Genomic DNA, 26285 nt, shown 5'->3' with positions numbered 1-26285 from the left:
GGCTCAGATCGTCCATGGTGTGTGTGACAAGGAGACATCAGGTTTAGAATGAAATGGACAGACAGGCTTATGGTGCCACCCTGATTCAGTCTGGGAATAACCACAAACTGGGAATAGCAGGGTGGCAGCAGTGTGTGGGTTGGTGTGAACAGTCTGCAAGCATGTGTGTCTGTCTGCAAGTGTAGGTCAGAGAAAGAATATTTAAATCTGAGGGTTGATATTCAGGGATGCTAGTTGAGTGTGAAATGTATGACAGATATGTGCATAGATATACTTAATCTTATACACAAATATGGCATGTTTGGCACCAAAGCGTCAAATTAAGAGAAATCACTGTGTCTTTGACTTTAAAGTTTCAAAAGGAGACTAAAAGGCACCATGAGTTACATTTGTCTTCTCTTATCAGATGTCCTCTTGCAGTGGTTCAGCTGTCACTTTGCCCAAGAAAAATGTCATTGTTTTCCTCTCCCTGCTCATCACACAATCTAATCACAGTTTGCCCAGCTCATCCTGTATTGTCCAGGTGGCCCCACTCTGAGAGGGACCAGAGGGACTCTCAGCGTCTATAAATGCCCTTAACCAGGCTGATGTGATGCTGCCCAGATTACATAATGGCCTGTGCACATCCTGCTACACTTACGTGTGGGAAAACAAATATACAACACACACCCTGTTTGCATGCGCGCATGTGTGTACAAAATGTGCAGCACATCCATCCCCAATTGAGTCACTGATCAGTAACTCAAAGAGGTTGCGTGTCCTTGACAAGGTCTGTAAAAGTGTGATTATGGGGAAAAAGCTGCACCGTGTGGTCTAAGCTGGATCAGCCTAGTTGGCACATACACAGTCTACAGACTTAGCAGACAAGCTTACATGTCCCAACCCAAAACAGTCTTCATTGCTATATGAGCTGCTCCACATGGTTTTACATTGGCCTGAGCACAACAGTGATGTCTTTTTTCCGAGCCGTGTGATCGATGGCTCAGGGGGGAAATAGCTCTCAGCATGTTGAAGACTATACACTTCCCATTGAGACCCTTTTGGATGGCACGGTAATATGTGGGCTACCCAGCAGAAACAGCTATGCCATCTGTTACACTCTATTTGTATCCCTCTGCCTATCAGGGGGGAGAGCCACAGCCCAAAGGGACATCCACTGCTCTCACAGAAACCTCTTTTTGTCCAACAGGTCAGGTATAAGCCTTGCAATGAGACACCACTAAACCACACCCCACTACAAATCCGCACACATCGCTTGAGTGGGCAGAGCTGGTGATAAAGGGTAAATACTAAAATAATCAGGTGCCTCAGAGAATTAGAGGCGATTATTACTGTCACAGTTGTTAAATGACCATAACCCAACGTGTACTCAAATGCTCTTTAAGCCAAGTTAAAAGGATCATCTTGTGAATTGAACTCTGTCCATGTTGCGTGTTTCTTGGGTTGAGAAGAGAGAAAATTTGGGCTTTTCAGGTGAGGATGAAACAGAGGCTGGCAGGATTCATTTGAGATTACTCGGCGCAAACACGGTGTAATCCCCTTATCTGCGTACTTACCTGTCCCTGACAGTGATCCAAGCCTACCTCTATGAGCCTCATTGGCTTGACATTCTGGCAGGAGCAAATCCCTGTCTAATGTGTCAGCCCAGGCAGCCTTAACACCTGGCACGCCATCGCTTATCTGCTGAGCACCCAAAAGCACCTGCATTATCCCAGCGCAGCTTCACAACAAGTGAAGGGGCTTCTAATATCCACACAGTGAAATTACAGTTTGTGTCACACACCACAAACACAGAGTGCAACGCGTCTACCGTTACTAGGGGCTTAAGACCAGGTCAAATTACACATACAGTATCAGACACCCCTCGTTTTTACATCTTCTCTCCTCAGACTCATTATTTTTTAATGAGTTAATAGTCTATTCGCAGTTATTGTAACCGGGTTACTACATCCCTCTCTTTAACACATAATCTTATAGGGCCTCCATTAAATCTATAGAAATATGATTCTTTATAACAGGTGATCATGGAAAAAACCGTGAGTCACCATTGCAAACAACATTGCAGCTCATACTTTCTCAGGAATATTAAATCTTCAAAGTCCTGTTATTCCATCATTGAAAATCTATAATCGTCTCTGGCTTAGTGTCATGGGTTTTAACAAATACTGAATGTGTATAGGGCAGTGTAATGAAAGGCAATGCATTACACACAGTGTGTAGCTCAAGTAAAAGTAGGAAATCTAAGAGTTGGTCTCGTCAATCATTTATAATTCTTATGTTAAAGTATGTTCCCCATTAATATGCGTTTCCCCTCACTTTAACCTGAACCTCCTCCTAGCTTTCCTACTCCCAATAATAACCTGATTTAAACCCTGATCCCGGCTAAATTGACATCCAGGGCCTGAGGCAAACTATTGTTGTCAGGCCTCTTTTGACCCTCATATACAGTACATGACAGCGTCATTATTTTAAACCAGGCACCGGAAACTAAGCAAATTAGATATTATTTAAGCAAAAATGCCAATGATTCTCTGGAACTAGCTACTCTCTTGTGAATATTTGTTAGTCTCTCACTTATTACAGTATAATAAAAGCAGCATCTTCGGGTTTGTAAGTGTCAGACACCAGGGTCAGGAAATGGTGGGCATTTTTCACTGTTTATGACATTTTAACGACTCAACCATTAACACTAAATGGATATATTTGTCAGACATATTGATTTTGAAGATAGTTGTTGGCTGCAGCCTTATTGTAGTGGGCTAATAATCATGTAACTTGACTTGCCCTTGGTTTTTGGGAAGCAACATTAAAACGTCAAATTAACAAAAGCAATAAAGTGAAACCATTTACGTAATAAATCTAAATATAGTAACAAATGGCAGGCTGTAATTTTAGGCTACTTCAGTGGAACAAATGAGGAATTAATGGTGGAATTATGCAGAAGTAAACAGGCTAATAGTAAATATAGCACCTTGGAGTTGAGGGCCCGTAGTTACCCGCCTTTACCAGCCTTTACCTGATTGGAAGTCCGGCCTGTTTTTTATCCCAACCGCTAGGGGCGCTAGTTGCAACATCGTGTAAACGAAGGGAAAACAGTCGTTTCGCAACTTCGGCGCCGGCGGCCATTTTCTTTCTCGATACGGATCAATCAGCGTCACTGCTGAGGCGTCGCCCGGACAGGTCCCGACCAGGTGGACCACTTCTCACCCTGGACGCTTTTTATGGATTCATTTCCCTGTTATTTGGACACAACACTTTGAACAACGAGGACTATTTTGATTGGTTTAACTTCTTCAAAAGACTTGTTGAGGAGCAGGTGAGTCGTTCAATCTACTTTTAATGTCTGTTGGATGGGGCGTTGTAAAATTACCTGACAACATTTACAACAAATGTCGTTGTAGCTCTGTCGTTGTGTCTCTTGACAAAATATAATATCATATACAATATTAGTATTTTATTTTGTTATCAGCTAAATAATTTGCACTCTAGTTAAAACTTAAATCCCATCCCTTGTATATTCAGTTACTTTTCAAATACCTTTTCCTTCAGGGGGGAAGTAGAGAAGGGATGTCCGTGTGTATACTGCCATCTGGTGGTGGTTCAGTGTCATAGCATTGTCGAGGGAGTGGTGATGAGCAGGAGCTACTTTTCAAGATTCTTAGTGATTTCAAGTGTAAAAGACAATCGCTGCCTATTGTTGTTACACCTATTTTCAGCATTTAACCCGGGTGTTTTTTTATATGTTAACCCCCCTGAACAAGATGTTTCGATTAAAAACCAATCACACCCGACACTCTCATCAACCAAACAATATACATATTTATTGGCTTATCTGTGTAGCATTCTCGCAAAAGTACAAACATTAATTCAATCAACCAATTCAAATGAACTTTTCTTCATGGGGAAAGTTGAGCAGGGTGTCCTCGACTGTACTGCCCCCTGCTGGCGGTTCACTGTCAAAGCATTGTCCAGGGTACATATGATGATCAGGAGCTACTTTTCCAACTCGTCTTCAAATTGCGAGCCATTTTTTGTGCGTTCAAAGGACAATCGCTGTCTGATGTTGCAACACAGAAAAGTTCTTGTTTCTGACCTTTCAAGCCAAGCGCTTGTATGTAAACTCTCCTAAACAAGAACTTTCTATCATGAATTAATCTCTCCCCACATTATTATATACAAAACAAATAATCTGCGCTTTGATCAATTCAGTTAAGTGATTGATTTAATCCCATTCAGTTTTCATCCAGTTACGTTCCCTCAGGGATGAAGTGGAGCAGGGCCGTCCTCCTCGATGCTACCCCCTGGTGGTGGTTTAGTGTCATAGCATTGTAGAGGGAGCCATTGATGAGCAGGAGCTACTTTTCATTTCTTTAAATACGCGTTTCCTCGACGACCATTTCTGAAGTTGCGTTTTGAGCATGTTAGTTTTTTGTCTGTATATATTAGACAATCACTGTATTGTGTTGCGAAGCCTGGTGTTTGTTTGTTTACCTTCCGAAACAGGAATTTGCGATTATAAAATATAAATGAATAACCCTCGACATCCTCACATACTCAAGATAAACATTTGTACTTATTTACGTTACCGACCTATCTGCGTGATCACTGTGCTTACGAAAAACTTGCATTACTTGAAATAAAGGAAATAAAGGATTGAGTGACGTCACAATGGGGACAGGGAGCTCCAATCCCATGATGCATTGCGCCTTGGTGGACCGTGTGATAAATGTAAGATTAAAACTAACGAACGGGACAAAATACAGCGAGCAATGGTATCGGTGAAGTCAGTGCGGTCTGTTGTGCGCAGAGGAGCCTGTGATGCCACCGAACAGACGCATAGACCATAAGTAAACTACGTATGTATCAGAATCACTTGCTGACGCCTCTCGCTGAATTTTCAGCTTTGCGCAGTGGCAGTATCGTAGCCTATGAGGTTTATCCGAGGCGTGATTATTGCTAGTTGAAAACTTTACCCAATACCCCGCCTAGACGACTTGAAATATAGTCGGCGACGGCAATTTTTGTCGGTCTCTAAGGAGACTCCTACTTCTGTTGAAACACAAACACAACTGAATACAAAGGGAGCACTGATATGACCACGTTTCTTTCTTACAACTTCAATATATGTTTTATTTCTGTAAACTAACGACATGTATCAGGTTTAACAAATATGGATCCTTTATTTATTTAGCTTTCTAAAACACGACCAATTCTTTACTAAGCAAGCGACTGATTTGTTGTTATAATGTCACTAATGAAAGGGTCGAAACTTGTTTGTTTGTTACTCCGCCTGAGTTTAGAGAACCTTAAACAACGACGTACCGGGCGTGACGTAATTTACAGTGGTGAACTATTTTAGTTTAGTTTTTTATTTATCTAAAGTTACATGTGTGTTTCTTGGTCTGATCGTTTGTTTGAAGACTTCACACATCACACATCTCTGCTACATGAAACTACATGTGCTTCAAACCATAACAGAGAGGTGTGCGGAGCAGAGTCAGCTGGTGTTGAAGGAGACTGGTCGTCAGCTTTGCGCAGTGGCAGTATCGTAGCCTATGAGGTTTATCCGAGGCGTGATTATTGCTAGTTGAAAACTTTACCCAATACCCCGCCTAGACGACTTGAAATATAGTCGGCGACGGCAATTTTTGTCGGTCTCTAAGGAGACTCATAGTTCTGTTGAAATACAAACACTACTGAATATAAAGAGAGCACTGATATTTCCACGTGTTTCTTTCTTACAACTTCAATATATATATATATGTATGATTTATTTCTGTTCACTAACGACATGTATCAGGTTTAACAAATATGAATCCTTTATTTATTTAGCTTTCTAAAACACTATCAATTATTTTCTAAGCAAGCGACTGATTTGTGGTTATAATGTCACTAATGAAAGGGTCGAGTCGAAACTGCTTTTTTTTTTATTTTACTCTGCCTGAGTTTAGAGAACCCTAAACAAAGACGTACCGGGCGTGACGTCATTTACAGTGGTAACCTCTTTTAGTTTAGTTTTTGATTTATCTAAAGTTACATGTGTGTTTCTTGGTCTGATCGTTTGTTGAAGCCTTCACAGATCACACATCACTACTACATGAAACCACGTGTGCTTCAAACCATAACAGAGAGGTGTGCGGAGCGGAGTCAGCTGGTGTTGAAGGAGACTGGTCGTCAGCTTTGCGCAGTGGCAGTATCGTAGCCTATGAGGTTTATCCGAGGCGTGATTATTGCTAGTTGAAAACTTTACCCAATACCCCGCCTAGACGACTTGAAATATAGTCGGCGACGGCAATTTTTGTCGGTCTCTAAGGAGACTCATACTTCTGTGAACACATAAAGTAAGGCTGAAATCCTTTGCTACGGCGACACCGTATTGTCTCACCGATCAAGTTAATATACTCACAACATGTATCCCTGGTTTAACAAATGATAACGCTGGTTTTAGTTTTTGCTTTCTTTAACACGTTCGGTTCTTTGATGAAAGGGGGAAAACGTGTGTGTTATTTTAGTCCGCCTGAGTTTTGGGAGCCCTAATAAAAGACGTACCGGACGTGACGTCGTTTCCAGTGGTAACCTCTTTCGCTTTATTTTTTATTTATGTAAAGTTACATGTGTGTTCCTTGATTTGATCGTTTGTTGAAGACTTCACACATCACACATCACTACACGAGTCTACCACCGAGGTAAATCAAAATATTGATATAAAGGTTGAATGGTTTTAGAGCTGTTTAGGGCACTTGAGAGCTTCCCATTACCCAGCTCCTCCTCTTTATAGAAACCGTAAAAGAATATACATATTATGAAGTCCCTATTGCTCCTCAGTAGGGATTGTATCTTTATATGTGTAGTTCATATTTCAACATATTGATATATTAGGAAGTTGGTCACATGAAACCACATGTGCTTAAAACCATAACAGAGAGGTGTGCGGAGCAGAGTCAGTCTGTGTTGAATGAGACTGGTCGTCAGCTTTGCGCAGTGGCAGTATCGTAGCCTATGAGGTTTATCCGAGGCGTGATTATTGCTAGTTGAAAACTTTACCCAATACCCCGCCTAGACGACTTGAAATATAGTCGGCGACGGCAATTTTTGTCGGTCTCTAAGGAGACTCCTAAAACTGTTTAAAAATAATAAAACATTATCTACTACTTACTTCCGTGTGGAATCGATTTAGTATCAAAGGCAGACTGTCTCTAGATCACATGTGACAGTGGATACTAATAATATTAATATTCTCCCAGTGATTTTAATAAAGGTTTATTAAACCCAGGTCTGTTATTAGATTTTGACCGAGCGTTTCTATTTTAACCCACGCAACCTTTCTCGTATTTACGGTAGTAAATCCTGGCAGCACATGGTCGAGTTTACTTCTCTCACTAAACAAGAGAAAGTGGGAACGGAGAGAAAAGGAGTGTTAAAGCTGTTAATATTGGTTTGGATTGTTCATGTATGAAATGCAGTTAAAAAAAACTCTTACTCTTTTTTTACTTATTTAATTTTCTTCTAAAATTAAGCACTTTGTTTTAAGATGCCTTTTTCTAAAGCTCTTTATTCTAAACAGTTATTTTATAAGTATTTAATTATCCTCCAGTTCCATGTAAAAGTAATAATAAAACACAACACTTTGAACAACGAGGACTATTTTCCCTTGTTTAACTTCTTCAAAAGACTTGTTAAGGAGCAGGTGAGTAGTTCAATCTCCTGTTAATGTCTGTTGGATGGGGCTTTGTAAAATTACCTGACAACATTTACAACAAATGTCATTGTAGCTCTGTCATTGTGTCTCATGACACAATATTATATCATATACAATATTAGTATTTTATTTTGTTATCAGCTTAATATTTGCACTCTAGTAAAAACTTAAATCCCATCCCTTGTATATTCGGTTACTTTTCAAATACGTTTCCCTTCACGGGGGAAGTAGAGAAGGGATGTCCGTGTGTATACTGCCATCTGGTGGTGATTCAGTGTCATAGCATTGTCGAGGGAGCCATGGTGATGAGCAGGAGCTACTTTTCAAGATTCTTAGTGATTTCAAGTATATCTACATCAGAAACAAGATGTACTGCGACCAAAAGCATTGGCGCTGATTGCGCCGATGGAGGGATCATGGCTCAAGGTTTTTTCCTTTTCTGACGATAGTGGTATGACCAGAATATCATAAATATCCGAAGGAGTGAACTCCTCTTGGTCAGAACTCTGTCCTATTCAGCTGAATATAGACTCTGAAAGACTCTCGATCGTATTCTTAGATATACTCTGTTATTTTTTGTTATATTCTCTGTTGTATTTCCTGCTTCAATAAATTCACAAAAGACAGTTCGATCTGAGAATTCTCATTTAATTTCTCTCACCAAGAATTTCCACCACAGTTACGTGTTTTATTTTGGGTTTGATCGTTTGTTGAAGACTTCACACATCACACATCACCACACGATTCTACCATCAAGTTAGATCAAAATATTTATATAAAGGTCGAATGGTTTTAGTACAGTTTAGGGCACTTGAGAGTTTTCCATTATCCAGCCCCTCCTCTATATATAACCTGTAGAAGAATATATATATATTATGAATTCCACATTGCTCTTTAGCAGGAATTGTATGTTTATATGTATAGTTCATATTTCAACATAATTATACATTATGAAGTTTTTACATGAAACTATGTGTGCTTAATACCATAACAGAGAGGTGTGCGGAGCAGAGTCAGTTCGTGTTGAATTATATATCAGATTATCTTTGCGCAGTGGCAGTATCGTAGCCTATGAGGTCAATCCGAGGCGTGATTATTGCTAGTTGAAAACTTTAACCAATTCCCGCCTTGACGACCTGAAATATAGTCGGCAAAGGCAATTTTTGTTGGTCTCTATAGAGACTGGTAATTTTGTGAATAATATGAAGGATGAACCATTTTGTGAGCTTGTGTAGTATGACAACACGTGGATATTCTGCTAGTACAATACTAAAGCACATAAGGTGAACTACTTTCCAGTCTGACCCAAAACATAGTCACTGGGCAAACATTTAAATAATTACTCCCACCTAACAATATCTTATCTCATTGAGTAATAAGACACCAATTGCTTTTGTGGTTAATATTTAACATTACTAGTCTGAATCTGTTTGCATGTTGACCCTGTAATAGGCTGGTGACCAGTCCAGGGTGTACTACAACTCTTGATCAATTCACATAGGATTGGCTATAAGCCCCTCCCCCTTTGTGAATTTCAAAGAATAAGTGGTATAGATGGAGAGTTTAAACCTGCAAAGTAACCACTACAGTTATGAAATGACTGTAACAAATTAACAAGTACATCATTTCAGTGGAATCGCAGAAACTGTTGGTGTTATTCTCATGTAAACAATGGAGTCACTCACAGGAAAAGGAAAATATAAAAAAATCAATCCCTCCTTTTATGAATCGATTTAGGATCATTCAAATGAAATTCGAGTTTAATCAGAGAATTGTGCTAAATGACTAACCTGCTCCGGAGTAGCACTGTATATAAATATATGATAGGGAGTTCTTGACCATCTTGACCATTGTGTGAATTGTGTGTGAACTAATACAGCCCTGTGTATTTACATCATTAGTATTCAGTCATCTCTATTCAAGCTGCACATGCAGCATTTTGAGAGTTTAGATGATTTTAAATCAAATTCAACTGTAATGAAAATATGGTTTTAAAAAGGCTATGCCCTATATAGTATTTTATTGGGTGTAGCAGTTAACAACTTGTTAGTTCATTAAATCTAGACTTGCGTAACAGAGCATGTGCATCGGTCGGTTTGAAATACACCTTTGTGTGTAGTTTCCTGTTTTCATTAAAGTCTGAACCTTTATATACCGTCGTATCAAGGAAGTTTACCTGTGTGTCACTTGTTTCTGGTTCTACCCTAATGAAGGTGTGGTGGTTATTGAGGGTGTTTACAAATGTTTCGAATTCTTCCTTGGGAGTGGGTCCAGATCCCCCAGATATCATCAAGGTATCTAAAGCACTGTGTTGGGAGTTTCCTGGTCTGGTCGCCCTTCTTCTGGATATTTTTGCATTCATTTTTTTATGGCTGCCATGCCTGACGGTGTGTCGATGTTTGTGTATAGACTGTTGACGTCCATCGTGAATAACATACAGGGTTCTTGTAGTTGCATGTCTCCTACGTGCTGAATGAAGTCCTGTGTATTTTTAAGGTAGCTAGGGTGTTTTGACGATAATGGGGTCAGGAAGGAGTCGATATACTCGTCTATGCCATAGCTTTCACATCCACACTCTGAGACAATGGGGCGCCCTGGTGGGATGCTGTTAGGAACTGTCCATTTTTGTGGTGGTTTATGGATTTCGGGAAGGAGGTAAAAGTACCTTGGTCTTGGAGGGCCTACACCTTTTAGATAGGAGATCTGTTTTTTTGTTCAATGTTTTTTTTGGCGTACAGGATGTCAAGGATCTCGGCAATCATATTGGCGGTTTCTAATTACATAGGTTGTTGTAAGGTTATGTAATAGGTTGTATCCTGTAGTTGGCATAGGGCTTCGTGATTATATTTGGTTCTATCCATAATGACTGTGGCACTGCCTTTATCCGCCGGTTTAATTACGATGCTTGTGTTGCTCATTAGCTCTTTTAGCGCTTGTTCCTCCTCTGGTGTGAGGTTTGTTGGGTCTTTTTTTGATCAAAACTGGTAATATGTTAATGCCCTTGTATTAAATGGAATATAGTACTGTTATTCATCTACACTAAAACTGCTCACAAGATATTTCCTTTTGTTGTGTTGTACATGTTTCAACTTTGTTCATTGAAACTAAGAAAATCATGCAAATCAAAACATTTTGGAAGATAATCATCATCTTACATACATCATAAGTACCAGATGAGGTTTCAAATATCAATTGTATGCTTCCATTTGAAAAGATAGTGTTTTTCTAAATGAGGATGGTGTCACTGAAATGTAGAATACCAGTATTTCTTGTATAATCATCAAAAAACACAGCAAAGATGCAATTTTCTGTTATGTAAATGATCATTTATGTACTGAAAAGAAAACTGTATCACACTTAACATATTAACATATATTTCAAAGCAAATTTTAACTAAAAGTTCAGTTCAGTCATTAAAAATAATTTTAGCATATAAAAGTTTTATACCATAAACCGAATAGTAATCAATCACCAGATATTCATTCCAGCATCACAACTAAAGAAACACACATGGAGTTCAATATTGTATACAGAAGAAAAGAGGATGAGAGATATTTTCATTTGGAATAAATTCCCTCAAACGTTACAGACTTCCTTGTCCATATTTTCCAAGTGGAACAGACGTCTCCTGCAGGCACTTTTACACATTTTAATTTCATACGAAACAAAGCATTAGTGATTAGGCAAAAACCAACAGAATTATAATCATTTCAATAATCAGAAGCCCAACAAAAACAATGCAAAATATACATGCATCTCCACAAAGTTCAGTAAAGCGAAAGAAAAAAAACATACATGAATCAGTTAACACAGTAACATTAATAGGAAATGTCAACACAAACCCTTAACTGAGATGAGTAGTGGTCAGTTAATGTGAATTAAATGTTTACATTTCTTGCATTCTGAAGAATTGGTTATTAGTATGTTTTTAGGATGCTTCATTGGAAAGTCTTACATCCTGAGATGATAACTCACTACTGTACAGTCACTTTGATTGAATTGAATACAGAGTTGAACAGAACTGTATTTAAACACACAAAGATTTTATTCAAGTGGTTGTCTATGATCCGTGCACACATCTGACACCTCCTGTTCTCCATCTGCAGCAGACAGCTGTTAGAATCAATAATCAAATTGAAAAATACAATGCTTCCTTAGAAAGCAGACATGATCCGATGTAATCAACACATGGCCATATTTTTCAAATGTACATGTGACTCTGCCAGTGGCAAATGAGATGATAACCAGTGCTCCTAAAGAGAATGTACTGTAAATCATTAAGTAAGAGTTTGGATACTGTACGTTGAAGACAGCGTAGAAAGGAGAAAACCTCTAGCAGCATATCAGCAGTTACAGTTGAGCTGAGTCTTGAACTCGGCGTCTGCTCATGTTACGTCACTTTGTCTGGACTTTGTATTCCAGAGAGAGATGGGAAGGGAGTGTCAAAGTTAAGAAGTGACCTTTGACCTCCGCACCCGGCTCTGATTTCAACACTCAGGCCTTTAACAGTGGGACTCTTTTTCCTCAACAGGGAAATAACCATCCTTACTCGGAGGTGCCTTCTGATGGAGGCTCTCGCCATCTGCTGCGAAGACGGCGAGCAGCTTCTCTTGCTCTTGCTTCGTCTTTGGTAACTCAATCGAAGGAGTGGTCAAGATAGCCAGGCGCTGTGAACACAGTGAGAGGAGAGATACAGATAGGAAATGAAGGGGAAAGTGAGACTGCAGGTGACTATATGTGATATGAGAATATGACAGATTAGGAATTTTAATACTTAAAGGTTTAACTGCTCTAATGTTCAGAAAACACATCACTTTACTCCTACTGTCCATAGCTCCTGTTTTCAGCCTCTGTCTGAAACACTTGGGTTGTGTCCAACATTTAAGGCCCTCCTCCTGATAAAGCTCGGTCTGCTCTGATTGGCCAACTTGCCCACTTTGCTGTGATTGGTCAACCTGTTGCAGCTCGTGTATGTAAAGTCAACTTCCTCTCTCACTTTACCGGGTTTTGTTAGGCATTGCAAGACTAGCAGCTATGTGTGCATTCTGCAAATGTGGCCCAACAATCGGTATCGACCAGAGTAATGACGAGGTGTTACAGGGGCTTTAGTGTGGGGAAATTAAATGAAAATGCTTTAATAACCTTTAATTTTAATAACGTTCTTGCCTAATTATTCAATTATTTTTTTACCACTTAGGAGCAGTGCATACATATTGAGACATTATAAAGATTATAATATGTGAATTAGCAAAAACTCGGCAGATGAGGAGCATTAAATTGGAGTCATGCTGCTCGCCACCAGATGAATAGTTCAAATATTCAGTCCTCTTTTAGCTCTGGTTTGGTCTCCACCTGCTACTTAGGGAAACATCTGGTTCTTAAGGTGCAAAATGCTTCACTATATCGGTCAACGAATAATTTTCTTAGCAATTTTTCACCGAGCAGGTCCACTGAAGGTGGAGAAGACCGACTCCTACCCTGCCTCTGACTGGCTTAGGTTTACGGATAAGGGATGACTGGTTAGGATTAGGTAAGGAAATCGGTGAAAACCAATTTTGTTCCACCTATGGTAGGAAAAAATAACAGGGAACAAGCTTTTCAAGAGCAGTGAATAAACAGAAATACTGTCTGAAGCATAAAACGCTGCAAAATGTTAAAACAATGAAACAGAGGGGGACATTTTCTCCTACAAAGAACAGTTTTAGATGAGCGTACCTCTCTCAGTGTTCCAGGGGTGTAGTACAGCTTCCCTGCTGCCCAGAGAGGGATACACAGCATGGAGGTCAGGGCCAGGATCCAGCCCAACCCATTCCCCCACCACGGGTATATGTAGACATTGTTGTACTTCAGAGGTGAGTACTTGATCAATGCAAACGCAAAGGTTCCCTGGGTTCAGAGACAAAAAGGAATATTTAATTGTTTGGATTTGTAATATGTTTTAATTCAGTGGTTCCCAAGGGGTCAGGACCCTTTGGGATTTTCCAGACATCAATTACATTTGAAATCAATTTGAAATAGTATGTTTCTACCATAATCGCAACAAAAGACAAAAACGATTGAAATAAATCCATAAAAATGTCATAAGTGTTCTGATTTTATTTGCCCCCACGAGACCCTGAGTTGATTTTGACTGATTAGCGACAGCATCAGTTGCAGCAGCTCATATTGCAGCACCGCAGGGAACTAAAGTAATTTTTTTAGTAGCTCAAAATAATATCCTTTTGCTTTAACAATTATGGGGGCTGCAAATCTCTGGCACAGTTGAAAAGTTTGGGAACCCCTTGTCTAAGTAAATAGTTTATTATAACCCTTAACTCCATTTCACACATGTAAAGCTTCCTTGGGTCTCTTGAATCCAAATGCACTGGACACATCAAATGCACCTGTACAGTTGTGTTTGACTCAACTCGGCCATATGTCTTGCTCATAGGTCTCTTATTGTATACTGCTTGTTTCTTGTTTTATAAAGTTTACTATTTATTGAATACATTTGACTATTTATTGAATACATTTTACTATTTATTGACTAAGTTGTTTGTTTTTTATATACTATTGAAATTGAAAAAATTGAAAAAAACGATATTTCATTCTACAATGCATAGTTTGGTTAGAAATGAAAATAAAAACTCTTGATCTTGATTGAAAGGCGCTATATAAATTCAAGTTATTATTAATATTGTTATTTTCACAGTAACATTAACCACTAACTAATTTTCTAATCAGCAGGCCTATTATTTATTTATTTATGGTCATGTATCTTCCACAATGGCCACCAGAGGCTGCTCTTCTTTCAATAGTGCAAAAATGGGAGAAGTAGAGCTTGAGAGAATGAGAATGCAGGTCAAGCTCACAAAGCAAGTGGCAGGGGTGAAGTAAAGCCAGCAGTACTTGATGACGGGACTCGGACGATAACCAATCATGTCCTCTATGTTGTCATAGAAACGGTCAGCACCTGTAATCAAGGAGGGATGAGGGAAACACAATGGAGATTTATTTAACATCTGAGACAAATTACTGTCTGGTATCTAAATTAGACTCATTTACTTAGATTTTTAGCTCAACTAATGATTTATTATCATTTATTTAGATTCCTTTAACCATGAAAAACAAACAAAATTGAAACAACACACCCCTCCCTCAGCCTCAGCCTCCCGACAAAAGAGAACCTTTTTTCAAACTCGTTATTGGCTGATTGAAAGAGCAATGGGTGAGCATGAATGGTGCCGGGTGAGACAAAAGCTTTTGTCTTTTAAATGGACCATTCAAGTCTTTCTGCATAGCACGGGTAACACACTCACCATAAATCCAAGCAATGCAAAGAGTCTCAAAAACAGCCACGAAGAGTAGACACATCCCACTGGCTGCGTAGTAGTCAAAGAGCTGGAAGATGTACATTCCTCCCTGTTCAGGACAAACATGCGCATATAATGCAAAGGCTGAGACTCTGCATTTTATGAAAGCCACTGTTCTTGAAGGTGATTCTTTAAAGTACAACTCAGTGAAAGCACACAGCTAATGAAGAATTTTAACAAAAACTAAATGTCACTATTTTAATTTGGAGAATCTAAAAAAATAATCTACCTGAAATCTGAAATCCGTAGTAAGAAAATGTGCAGTTTCCCTTTAAACTTAGTTTAGATTACTGACATGTCAGCGTGGAAGGAAGAATGTGTTCACTTAAATGCTAATCAACCTACTATTACAGTTCCACCTTTATTATCCTCTTTAAACCTTTTCTATTATAACTGATAATTATAATTTCAATATGCTTGTTTGACATCACAAGGAAAAAGACATGAATGGAAGTTCTACGATACAAAACATACAGATTGTGTGCTTAGTTTGTGATATCTGCAGTGGCACTAACCTCCGTCAGCATGATGAGGCCCAAGAAGAAGGACACCACGGACACTGCCAGGATGAAGAGCTCCCTGCGGTATTTACGGCGGAAGGTGGAAGGATACATGTCCACCATGGCCGTCACCAGGCTCTCCACACAGACAAACTGATCAGGAGAGAAACAACACACATGAGTGGTGTGTTTACATGTTTCTGTACGTGTGAATGTTAGCGTATGCCTGCTTTATCTTACAGCATGTAGCCTCTGTGTGTGTGTTTGTGTAGTTGTGCAGTTGCATGTGATCTCACTTGACTGTCCAGGCCCAGAAAGGCGATCATAATGAAGAAGAAGCAGGCCCACAGGGGGGAGAAGGGCATCATGGACACAGCTCGGGGATAGGCTATGAAGGCCAAACCTGGACCTGGGTTAGAGGTCAAATGGGGTTTTCTCTTTAAAATTCACATTATTGATCATTCCCACTCATGGTAATGCTATAAAACCACCGCATCATATCACTGACACCATGAAAACAACTTTAAAGAAGCCCTCAATAGAAGAAACAGAAAATATAAGACAGAAGGCAGTAGAATTGGAATTAAAGAATGAAACAAGGCTGTCTAAACGCAGTGACCATACGGCAAAGGAAATGATCCACCAACCAGATTCAGCCACCTCTGAGATCGGTATGTTCTGCTCGTAGGACATGAAGCCCAGGATGGAGAAGATAGCGAAGCCTGCTATAAAACTGGTGCCACTGTTTAGGAAACAGAGCGACAGACAATCCCTGGAAACAACACAGACATACATAATGAACAGAAACTTAGTTGTGTTTACAGGGAGAGAGAACAGAGATTTGATTTCCTACATATAAAAATAAATTGTTGACAATCACACAAAGTAAATAACAACAGGCTAAGCACTACTGACTTTGAAGACAGTGTAAATATATATAAAGTATTGATCATAATTCTAACTGCTGTATTATATCAATCCCCACCTGTAGCAGTTGTTGTTATATTTGTTGTAGCTTCCCAGTGCAGTGAGGCAGCCCAGGCAGATGGCATAGGAGAAGAAGATTTGAGTTCCGGCATCCATCCATACCTGAGGACAGAATATAGACCAAATAATCAAAGAGAGATAATACATTTAGAATGAACACATCAAAAAAAAACTTGATTAACACTTTCTACTGCAGTGTTTTGTAGTTTTGGCTTTGTACTGTTTTTTAAATCTTGTGTGCACGCGATAAAAACATTTTTTTTGTTAACTACTGATTATATATATAAGTTTGTACAGGACTCAACTTTAAATTATGTTTGTGTATTTATCTGACCTTCTAAGCCAATCAGCTCTCACATACAGAATGATCACAGTATTTAGTTAAAACAGAACCAGCTAAAGAGTGTAACTAGTCATCAGGATTTCTATTGTTCTGTATTTGATTCTACATGTTTAATGGTGTACTTCTAACATTCACTTGAGGACCAGTTCACTGTAGAGAGTAGAGTTCAAACCTAAAAACGTGAGAAAGGACAGTGTAGTGTTATAATAGCACTGATGTTTTATAAGTTATCAGTGTGTGTAATGACAAGAAACATTTCATTAACAATATTTAATTTAATTTGGCAGAAAAAACAAAGTCTTACTACATCAAATGTTGGAGATTCCACCACATCTGCCTCAGACAACTCAGTGGTTGTTGAGCCTTTTTTAACCAAGTGACTCAGTCTGATTTAAACTTCATACCAAAATAACCTCCATTCAAACTCCCTCATTTCTCTTTAAAACACAATCTAACTCCCAGTGAATCCTAAAACTGTTTACTCCTGAACCTCACCCTCTCAACCCCACCACCCTGGGACCACCCACCCTGCAGACCTATTATCTGACCCAGTCATTTCCAGGCATTAAAAACAGCACAACTAAACTTTCTCTCTGAGCGCTCACTTACACAAAAACATTCAAATGAGCTCTCTTTCTATTCTTGCAAATAAATAGAAAAAAACTATTTAAGTGTTCCCAGAGCACTGGGTCATGTTTGAGAGAGCAGGTGGCCAGGACTTCAGATCTGACTGACTGGGGAGCCAACAATTCCAGCTCTGGTCACAACACAACACAAATGCAGGTATTACCAAGGTAACAGCTCAACCAGTCTAGCTGGTCTTGGCCTGTGTGCACATGGCCTATATTCATCTCCAAAGCCCTGAGAAGGATTGAAGGAGGCCCCTCTATGGGACTTTTACACTGGTTGCAATCTATTGGCAGGGCAAAAAGAACACATCACTTTCTGAGGCAGGGGATAAGTCTCTGACACTCTGCCGGACATATCTTGAAATGAGCCTGTCTTAAATCCAAATTGTGCTGGGTGGTGTTCTAAGTCCTGTGGTGATGGTGCCGCTGCAAAATGGTCTCGGGAAAACTTGTTTTGGTGGAACATTTGCAAGTGGGGAGGCGATAATTTTCACTACAAAGGCTAATAAACAATATCCAACAAAAAAAGGTAGAAAACGTAAGAGGACTGTATCGTTGCAAGATAAAAAAATCTGCGTCAAAAGGATTTTTAGAATCTATTTTCAGTGTGTAGGCTGCTAGTTTAGGGTTTGTTGTTGATTTTTATAGCTGTTAACACATAATTATAACAATTTGAGTGAACTTGTTAGCAATCGTGTTGTATTCAGTAGTGGTCTTTGTGAAATGAAAATGATCAATGATCAATCAGTGTGGGTGAGAATGCTCATATAGTATAGCTTATAGCTTATGTAAAATTTTTGTTTACTATTTTTATATATTTTTTTATTTACACTTGCACATATACACCACAGCAAATTCCTTATATGTGTAAACCTACTTGGCAATAAAACCAGATTCTGATCATGTGGGGCTGGTCATTTAGCAAATTATTAGACATGAGGTTATGATTTATGATTTATGATTATTGTTTTAATTATATCTACTGTACATGTCTGCATGTGTTTGTTCAACAGTTAAAGCCTCCAGCCTTTACCTGTGGGTCGGACAGTCGTCCCAGGTCAGGGTAGAGGTAGTAGTGGATTCCCCTGGAGGCTCCTGGCAGGGTGACCCCTCTGATCAGCAGGATCACTAACATAGCATACGGAAAGGTGGCTGTGAAGTAAACCACCTGCAGAGGAAACAGCAGCACTTTGTCGTCAGGTTTGCATGTCTGCTCGGCCTAAAGTAGTTTCTCTCTCTGGAGAAATGTTGTTGTCTTCATTCCTTTGTTTTACATTTCAGTGTGTTGTGGACTTTGACTTGATAAAGCATAGAGGTTTCTAGTTTCTGTAGTAATGATCAGCAACACAACATTGTTTCTACTTATTGAAATACTGCATAAAACACGTCACCTCCTGCTTATGTAACAGGTCTAACCCTACAGCAAATATTTATCAATCAAAACCAGAGTAAAGTAGCTTCTTAAAAATGCAGAAAATCCTCAATAATATCACATGTATTAATCCCATATGGGCTCGAGGATTTGAACGTTATGAATGGAGGTCAGGTTTCACCTTGCCAGTGGACTTGACTCCCTTCCAGATGCAGAAGTAGCAGATGACCCAGGCGACGGCGAGGCAGACAACCAGGTCCCAATTCAGAGAGCCGATGTGATGGATACCTGGGGAAATCCTCAGAACTCTGCGCCTGGAGCACGAACATATGGCAAACAAGAATTCATTATTGAGTATTTTACGTTATGTCCTCAGTAGCTAAAGCCAAATGCCTACAAGCAATCCCAAAGACGACGTAGCAACATGGATGTGTGGTAAACTTGCGGACACAAAAGGCCATTCGGGGACATAGTCAAACAAAAAGAGCACTTACTCCCAGAACTCAATGACAGGAGAGGTGGTGTTCTCATGGTGATTGATGGAGCTATTCCCCCTCTGAAATACCATACAGGAATCTTGAATGAAGGAAGGACAAACAAAGACATTCAACCCCAGTGAAGAAATCCAAGCTTTCTCTGAGGTTTCTAAGCTACACACAGGCAAGTGAAACAACGCCACCACTGAGACAGAGAAGGGAAATGGTGCAGGAGCGCCCCGCTAATGGAGTTATGAGGGGCAGACCCAAAAATAAACATTACAAAATAGATGATAACTACACCTTGGAAATTCAGAGACTTGACATTAAAGGAACACTTCGGTCCATGAGTTAACAGCAGCATCACGCTCCGTCATAAGTTATCCCTTTCTCACCAAATTGACCTCCTCAAGCTTCCTGAGGCCTGGCTACACCAGATTAAATACATCGGTTAGACTACACATCTCTGTTTGCTGTTACGGAGCGAGGTACCTGTGTTCCAGGTGTTGTTGCAGGAGGCCCAGGGCAGGTCCCACGTGAAGGAGTGCGACAGGTAGAAGAGGGCCCAGGCTAACACAATGATGTAGTAGATGTTCAGCAGACCAACAATCACCTGGGTGGCATATCCCACTCCTGGAACAGAAGAGCATCAGGCTTAGGGCATTTACTGAGCTGTAAAAAACAGCCATCATTATTATTTTTTCCCAAACATTTACATTTATGGCCCTTGTCAGAAAAAAACTGCAACCGTGCAGCCTTTTTTAAAAGATTTGGTTGAGAGAGGGAACAACAATGAAGCCAAAGAGTCTGGTTTCCTTCCATCCAGGTATTCAATATGTTTTAATACAAGATTGAGATGAGGAATTTTACCCTAAACAACAATATTAAACAAGCCCACCTGCAGCGATTCTCTGGTTACAGCAGCATATTCGACAGCTCTCTGAGAATGTTAGAAATTTGATGTAATTTAGCCTCATGTGTGAGAAGCTACTCTCATTTTATTGAATCTCTGACAGCCTCCCTGACTGCTCCATTCACTGGAGACAAAGAGGAATCATTTAACCTCAGAGAAATCATCTCTCCAGTGTTTAATTGAACTTTTCCTCAGCTCACTGCTTCTGCCCTTTTAAAATGACTGCGTCCTGCAGTAAATTACATGCAGGCTAAATTATAATATGCAGGCTCGACTCTCCTGCAGCTGATCACAGACTGGATGGGAAAGCTTTGGAGAAATGTGATGTCTTTTTAGTAAAATACAGTTAAATGCATCCCCCTCCAACATCATGGGATCTGTATATAACACATGCACATATACACATGCACATTATTCTCATACTGCATGTGCACAATGCACACAGTGAACATGAATCATTAACATACATCATAAATATTTGTATGTACCCTTTGTTGTGCACAAGCATTAACATTGAAAACATCATACACATGAGCCCCCTCACAAACTTTTACAAAGTAAAGAAAACATTGTAATGATATGTTATAAATGTACAAACTAGATGGGGCTAAAACTTCCAGAGTGATGAGTTTTATTCACTCTTAGTTTTGTTAAGAGTTTAGAGTATTAAGAACATAGTTACACTACCTTCAAACAGAGGGCAGATCTTCCTCCAGCAGGTGATGCCGCCCTCGCTGGTGTACTGACCCAGAGCCGTCTCCAGGAAGAAGACCGGGATCCCACAAGCAAAGAGGAAGATGAGGTATGGGATGAAGAAGGCCCCTGACACAATCACACAGATTTGAGTTCATTCAGATGCCTTCAGCAGGCTCCCGCACAATACATATATACATACAAATATATAGATATAATATAATAACTAGATTTAATGTACTTTATTGTTTTATTCTTAATTTGTGAGGTCTCCTGTGACAGACATTAGTTATGACTGCATGAAAAATCGATCAGAATGAGGATGGACGACAGGACAGATCCCCACAAATGAAGCCAAATCTTCTTGATCTAGGCTGGTTGCAGAATTGCTCACAAACCCCGCCTCCTCCATGTTAGTGGATGGGACAAGGACCAAACTTAAAAGTTCAAAATACAAGTCAAACCTTTTTTCGTGGTTCTTATCAAAGTGATGCATGTTCCAGTGCTCATTTTCTTATAAGCTTGGTTTTAGTTAATATGATATAAAAATGGAATGTAACATCAGCTGAGACTGACGTGAAATTGGTCGAGTGTGAATATCGACGAGACCTTGATAGCGCGGCTCCATCCCCCAATCACTACTGAGCAGACTCTGCTCCAAATGATGTCAAAAGCACAAGATGGCAACACCCGTATCTGAGACATTTTGGCTTTATGTTTGTACAAGGTGAGGAAGTGGAGACACGTACATCATCCCTGTATGTGTACAGTCTATGGTTTGAATAAGTGCCTGTTTCTTGCCGCCACAGCCTGATGTTGTAAGACTACATTCTGAAACTCAACCATTTGGGTCAAACAGGCACCAAGATAATAGAATCTAGATAAAAAGATTCCAGCACTCACCTCCTCCGTTTTTATAACATAGGTAAGGAAAACGCCAGACATTGCCCAGGCCTATAATTTCTCCAGCCACTGACAGAATAAACTCGAGCTTGCTGCCCCACTGCCCCCTCTCTGTCATCTTCTCCTCTGTACTGGGCACAATGTCGAGGGGCCTGTTGTGCCCATTGGAGGGTTCCGCCTTGGACGGGTTCTCCATTTCAACTGTGGGTCCTAAGGGTTACATTGAAAAGATACAGATTGTAAGAGGGCAATGGTCCAGAGTTCATGGGAGGGTAGCAGGAAGCTGGAGGATCACCATTTCATAAAAGTGCATAAATGCTTTGTTTTTCAAATGCAAGAGTTAAAGAGGTAATCCAAGCAATCCCATAGTACAAGTTCTACAGTCAAGCTTAACAAATTGGAAGAGTAAAGTCACATAGAGACATTATTACCATTAACAGAGACAGTCACTGATTCACCTCAAGAGCTAAAATCAACAGCATAGTGATATTTTTTCAGTATGTACCATATAGATCGTATAATAATTCAGTTCAATTCATTCACTTTCATGAACCCTGTTCTGCTATTATGTATTACATCAGTCAAAACTTTTTACATATGTAAAACAACTTTCGTAAGCTTATAAAACCTGCAATAAATCAATAATCTGAGAAGAATTTTGGAATTTCATCAATAAATGATAATATTGAATTATTGACACACGATTTGTACAGTTATTGAGACATACTAAAGGAAAAAATTCAGAAAAGGTTCATGGAAAAAATATTTGACTCAATTTTATAATTAAGCTAAATTTGCTCAATAAGCCTAAAATTGCACAAACTAAGATGCCTCCAGTCGAATACAAATGCAGCAGAGTGAAGTCTTTATGTGCACACTCATACCCGAACATATTCCAGAAATCTGAATCAACTTCAAATTTCACACAATTGTCCTTAAAGATGTTAGTGGCTCCTCCTGACCTGCTCACTGAGTTTGATCCAGTTGAACCTGTCAGGTCTAGTGTCAGTAGAATACCAGTACCAGTAGAATAGGATTATATCAGGTGAGGATGCTTTTAGTTACAGTACATAGATGTCACAACTGATTCGACCTTAGAAAGCAAACAATAAGCTTATCATAACTTATCTTCTTTTGTTTCTGCACATGCTACCTGCTGGTCTATGCCATTTTAATGTAGAGCACATTTATTGTACTTGTAATAAAATGTGCTATATATAAATATTACCCTGCAATGTAAAATAAGTATGTTTGAATATTTAATGTACATAGGATCAGGAGGGAGAAGAAATAATTTCAGGACCTTGGCTAGTTCTCAAGGAGAATTCCTGTTGTGTATGAAAAGTGCAAAAAAACTTCCATATGAGCTATAATGTATCATATCGCTGCTTCTGCCATGTGACAAAAGTGTGTTCAGGATCGGCTCGTTGCTATGTAACCACGCTGGATATCAGTGGAGCCCCTGGTCAGATCCTGTTTGTGGAGCAGTGGGAAACAGACAGCTCACTGACTGTGCTCACTCCTGTCAGCTTGCATTAACAGGCCTCTCAGCAGATCTGCTGTTTCCCCTTCAACTCTCTCTGAAACTCTCCGAATTCAAACCCACTGCTCACCAGGCTGCAGGAGACTCACTCGGACTAACTCAGTTACAAAAAGTACACGTTGGCTCCAAACCTCCTTCCCTTCCTCTGTCATCCTACAGCCACAAAAACAAGCACATGTTATGTTGGGTCGTTTGACCCTGGTCTCATGCGACCAATGAATTAGCCTGTTTTTTGAGTCACGAAAAACAACACAAAAGGGTGGAAATCCCATCAGCAGCCCTGTGTGAAGCCACCTTTTGGGAATGTGCTCCTACTGGCAGAGGGCAGAGGTGGAGCAGAAGTGTTAGACCGTTTGTGATACGTGCGAGGAGCTGGAGGTCAGATCCGTTTTAGGAGCCAAAATCTCCTGCGCTGGAGCCAAATGCCGCTCGAGGTAAAAATAGAGCCCCTTGTTTTCCCAAGGTGCTTGGTGGGAATGAAGGCTCAGTGCAACAAAAAGCAAAGGACCCCCTATACTCTGAGCTGGCAGAGGAGAATTCTCACTGGACTTTCAGCCAGTTGACAGGATTTTTTCATATAAGCTGAAGTCGGGGGAGCAAGCCAAATACCTCACTTCAAAAACAGCCGTTTCATCGGTGAGACTTAATATTATCATCGTTTATATAGTTGCAAAAGCAGTTCAATCATTTTCACACATATCTACTTATAGAGAGACACAAATCCGCCGAGACTGAGAGAGACCTCGCCAAGTCCCAGTGGAGAGTCATCCCTGGAAACAGCCTTGACTTCACCTCTGTCTGAAAGCTGTGAGCTGCCTGAGCAACTGGATGACAGACAGACTGAACTAATGAATGACTGACTGAATGAATGATTGACTGACTGATTGGACATGTGCTTCTTTTTTTTATTGAATATCTGTCATTTTGAGGGGTCGCTGAACGAACTATGGGCACCCTGAAAGTTATACTTTCAGGAAATAAGCGTATTAGATTTCTTGTTAAAATATAGATGTTGCTATAAGCTCCACTGTCATGTACAGACAAATGCTGGGGCCTAAACAGCAGGAGTCACCGACCCATTGAATCAAACAAGGGAGTAGAATTAAAGACCACAAGTCTTAAAAAAGTAACAGGCCAAACTTCCACCCTAACCTTTGGCTGACAACTGGTGCTTGTGGTAAGCACTCAACGCACAACGTAACATTGTAAATTATACTGTATACATCATAGATGAATCTTTACAACTGTTACATGCGCTGTCTTTGATTTGGAGGTGATACATGATGTACTATAGTATCATTACTCCGCCAGTGTGAATGACCCAATCTGAGACTAGTAGAGTCCACATTGTGAAATTGAGGATACAGTGAAAACCACCACAGAGAACACTGATAGATCAGTCAGACATTAGAGCTCGTGGTCTTATCCGTAATGTTGATATCAGAAAACAATCCCTACGATGGGAAATAATGCTCTCGCTGTTTCTGTGGGTCGTCCTCTCTCTTGTAAGCACATGCAGTTCAGAGTTACATGTCCATGATGTCCTGTGCCCTGGAGCTCCTACACTGAGAATACTTGCAGGCTAATGCATAACTAGACGAGTTACATAAGGAAAGGACGTTTCCATGTCACACGTCTACCTGTGCAAGTTAAGATTTTACAGTGGCCCCAACAAAATCTAGTTGGTGCAATAAACAAATAGTTAATTTTTTTATTATGACCCTTTTAATTATGAACAATTGATGAAACTGAATAATCTGTTGGGATTTCCTATCAAAACTTTGGTAAGACTGTGTGTCATGCACGTGCTTCTGATTACAACATGGAACAGCATGATTGTCAGTGGTGAGGACACTGTGCTGCATTAAAATGTGCACTACTGCGTCTTAAAAGCCAATTAGCAGATGTACAGTACTTAATTTGCACTGGAGCTAGTTAGTTACAAATGTTTTAATACAACAAGTCTTTCGTGAGCGGAAATGAAAAACAATACAAGGCTTGGTTGCATTGCAGAAATCTCCCAGAAATTAACACGCGAGAGAGAGAGATCGCAATATTCACTGAGCTCCGCTGTCAATAAATAAACAAACATCCAGAACTGTGTTCATATTCAGCAATAATATGAATTATTATCTACCTTTGAATGAAAGAAAATAAAATCTAATAACCTGATCAATAATCAAAGGCACTCACCTTTCATAGATGCACAATGACAGTTTTCCAGAAGAGTGCGGGCCACCAAACCAAGGCCGTTTCAGGTTTCGGTAACATACATGGAGGGGCGGAGATCTGAGAGACAGAAAACTTTGGTGCAACTCGCAATGAGATTTTTCCCTCTGCTTTGCCCCTCTCTAAAGACCCCCTTCATCCAGTTCCATTCAGACCCCCGACACACACACACACAAACACACACACACTCGCTCAGCACACTAGAGGTCTGTGCTGTCCCAGTGTGCTGGGCCGATTGCATAACCTTTTGACACACACATTCTCCCAGGGCCTTTCTCTCCATAGAACACCCAGAAACTATGGGGGGAGAAGCCGGTCAAATTGTTGAGCATATACACATGATTACGCATAAATGGGCAATGGTGGAAAATATTGAGAATTTTTTTTTAAAATACAAAAATGCATCACAAACCCAACAAAACAAAACAAAATTCTGCACAAGCTTCTCAACAACAGCCTCTGATATGTCACAGTTATTTTGTTCTGCTTGATTTTAATGAAAACATCACTCCTGCTTCATGAACTCCTTACTCCACACACATCCTGAATTCAAGCCCCCGGAAAAGAGCCTTTCTTCTTCCTTCAGCCAGAGTCCCTCCTCAAAGACGCAGCAGCCCATTCAGAACATTTTCCCACCGCAGGGGTC

General features: G+C 40.0%; 1 protein-coding gene and 5 non-coding genes across 6 annotated transcripts; 5 read left to right on the top strand and 1 right to left on the bottom strand.

Annotated features, from left to right (window-relative positions):
• The first annotated feature begins 4899 nt into the window (after nt 1-4899).
• On the top strand, nt 4900-5040 carry LOC118110290. Its single transcript, XR_004696912.1, has one exon. It is a non-coding gene; the product is annotated as a U4 spliceosomal RNA (small nuclear RNA).
• Nucleotides 5041-5526: 486 nt separating this feature from the next.
• Nucleotides 5527-5667, top strand: LOC118110289. The gene has a single exon (XR_004696911.1). It is a non-coding gene; the product is annotated as a U4 spliceosomal RNA (small nuclear RNA).
• Nucleotides 5668-6176: 509 nt separating this feature from the next.
• LOC118110288 lies at nt 6177-6317 on the top strand. The gene has a single exon (XR_004696910.1). It is a non-coding gene; the product is annotated as a U4 spliceosomal RNA (small nuclear RNA).
• Nucleotides 6318-6970: 653 nt separating this feature from the next.
• LOC118110286 lies at nt 6971-7111 on the top strand. Its single transcript, XR_004696908.1, has one exon. It is a non-coding gene; the product is annotated as a U4 spliceosomal RNA (small nuclear RNA).
• Nucleotides 7112-8741: 1630 nt separating this feature from the next.
• Nucleotides 8742-8881, top strand: LOC118110297. The gene has a single exon (XR_004696919.1). It is a non-coding gene; the product is annotated as a U4 spliceosomal RNA (small nuclear RNA).
• Nucleotides 8882-11003: 2122 nt separating this feature from the next.
• slc6a13 (solute carrier family 6 member 13) lies at nt 11004-25749 on the bottom strand. Its single transcript, XM_047340046.1, has 15 exons — nt 25604-25749; nt 21868-22077; nt 20959-21093; nt 19851-19991; nt 19377-19458; nt 19064-19196; nt 18544-18678; nt 16537-16640; nt 16199-16323; nt 15848-15960; nt 15567-15704; nt 14998-15100; nt 14551-14651; nt 13415-13585; nt 11004-12366 (listed from the first exon to the last, which is right to left on the bottom strand). The coding sequence occupies exons 1-15, from the start codon at nt 25608-25610 to the stop codon at nt 12202-12204; spliced, it is 1863 nt and encodes a 620-aa protein (XP_047196002.1). The 5' UTR covers nt 25611-25749; the 3' UTR covers nt 11004-12201.
• Nucleotides 25750-26285: the final 536 nt, after the last annotated feature.

Source organism: Hippoglossus stenolepis, chromosome 5 (genome assembly GCF_022539355.2).
Source record: "Hippoglossus stenolepis isolate QCI-W04-F060 chromosome 5, HSTE1.2, whole genome shotgun sequence".
NCBI lineage: Eukaryota > Metazoa > Chordata > Actinopteri > Pleuronectiformes > Pleuronectidae > Hippoglossus > Hippoglossus stenolepis.
Note: the sequence above shows the minus strand (reverse complement) of the source record. Positions and strands in the feature narration are given on the sequence as shown.

Coding starts and splice junctions, on each gene's coding strand:
- slc6a13 (XM_047340046.1), bottom strand. Junction 15,961..16,198: donor CTCAGAGGTGGCTGAATCTG/GTTGGTGGATCA, acceptor CCTCTAACCCAG/GTCCAGGTTTGGCCTTCATA. Junction 15,705..15,847: donor TTCTGGGCCTGGACAGTCAA/GTGAGATCACAT, acceptor TCTCCTGATCAG/TTTGTCTGTGTGGAGAGCCT.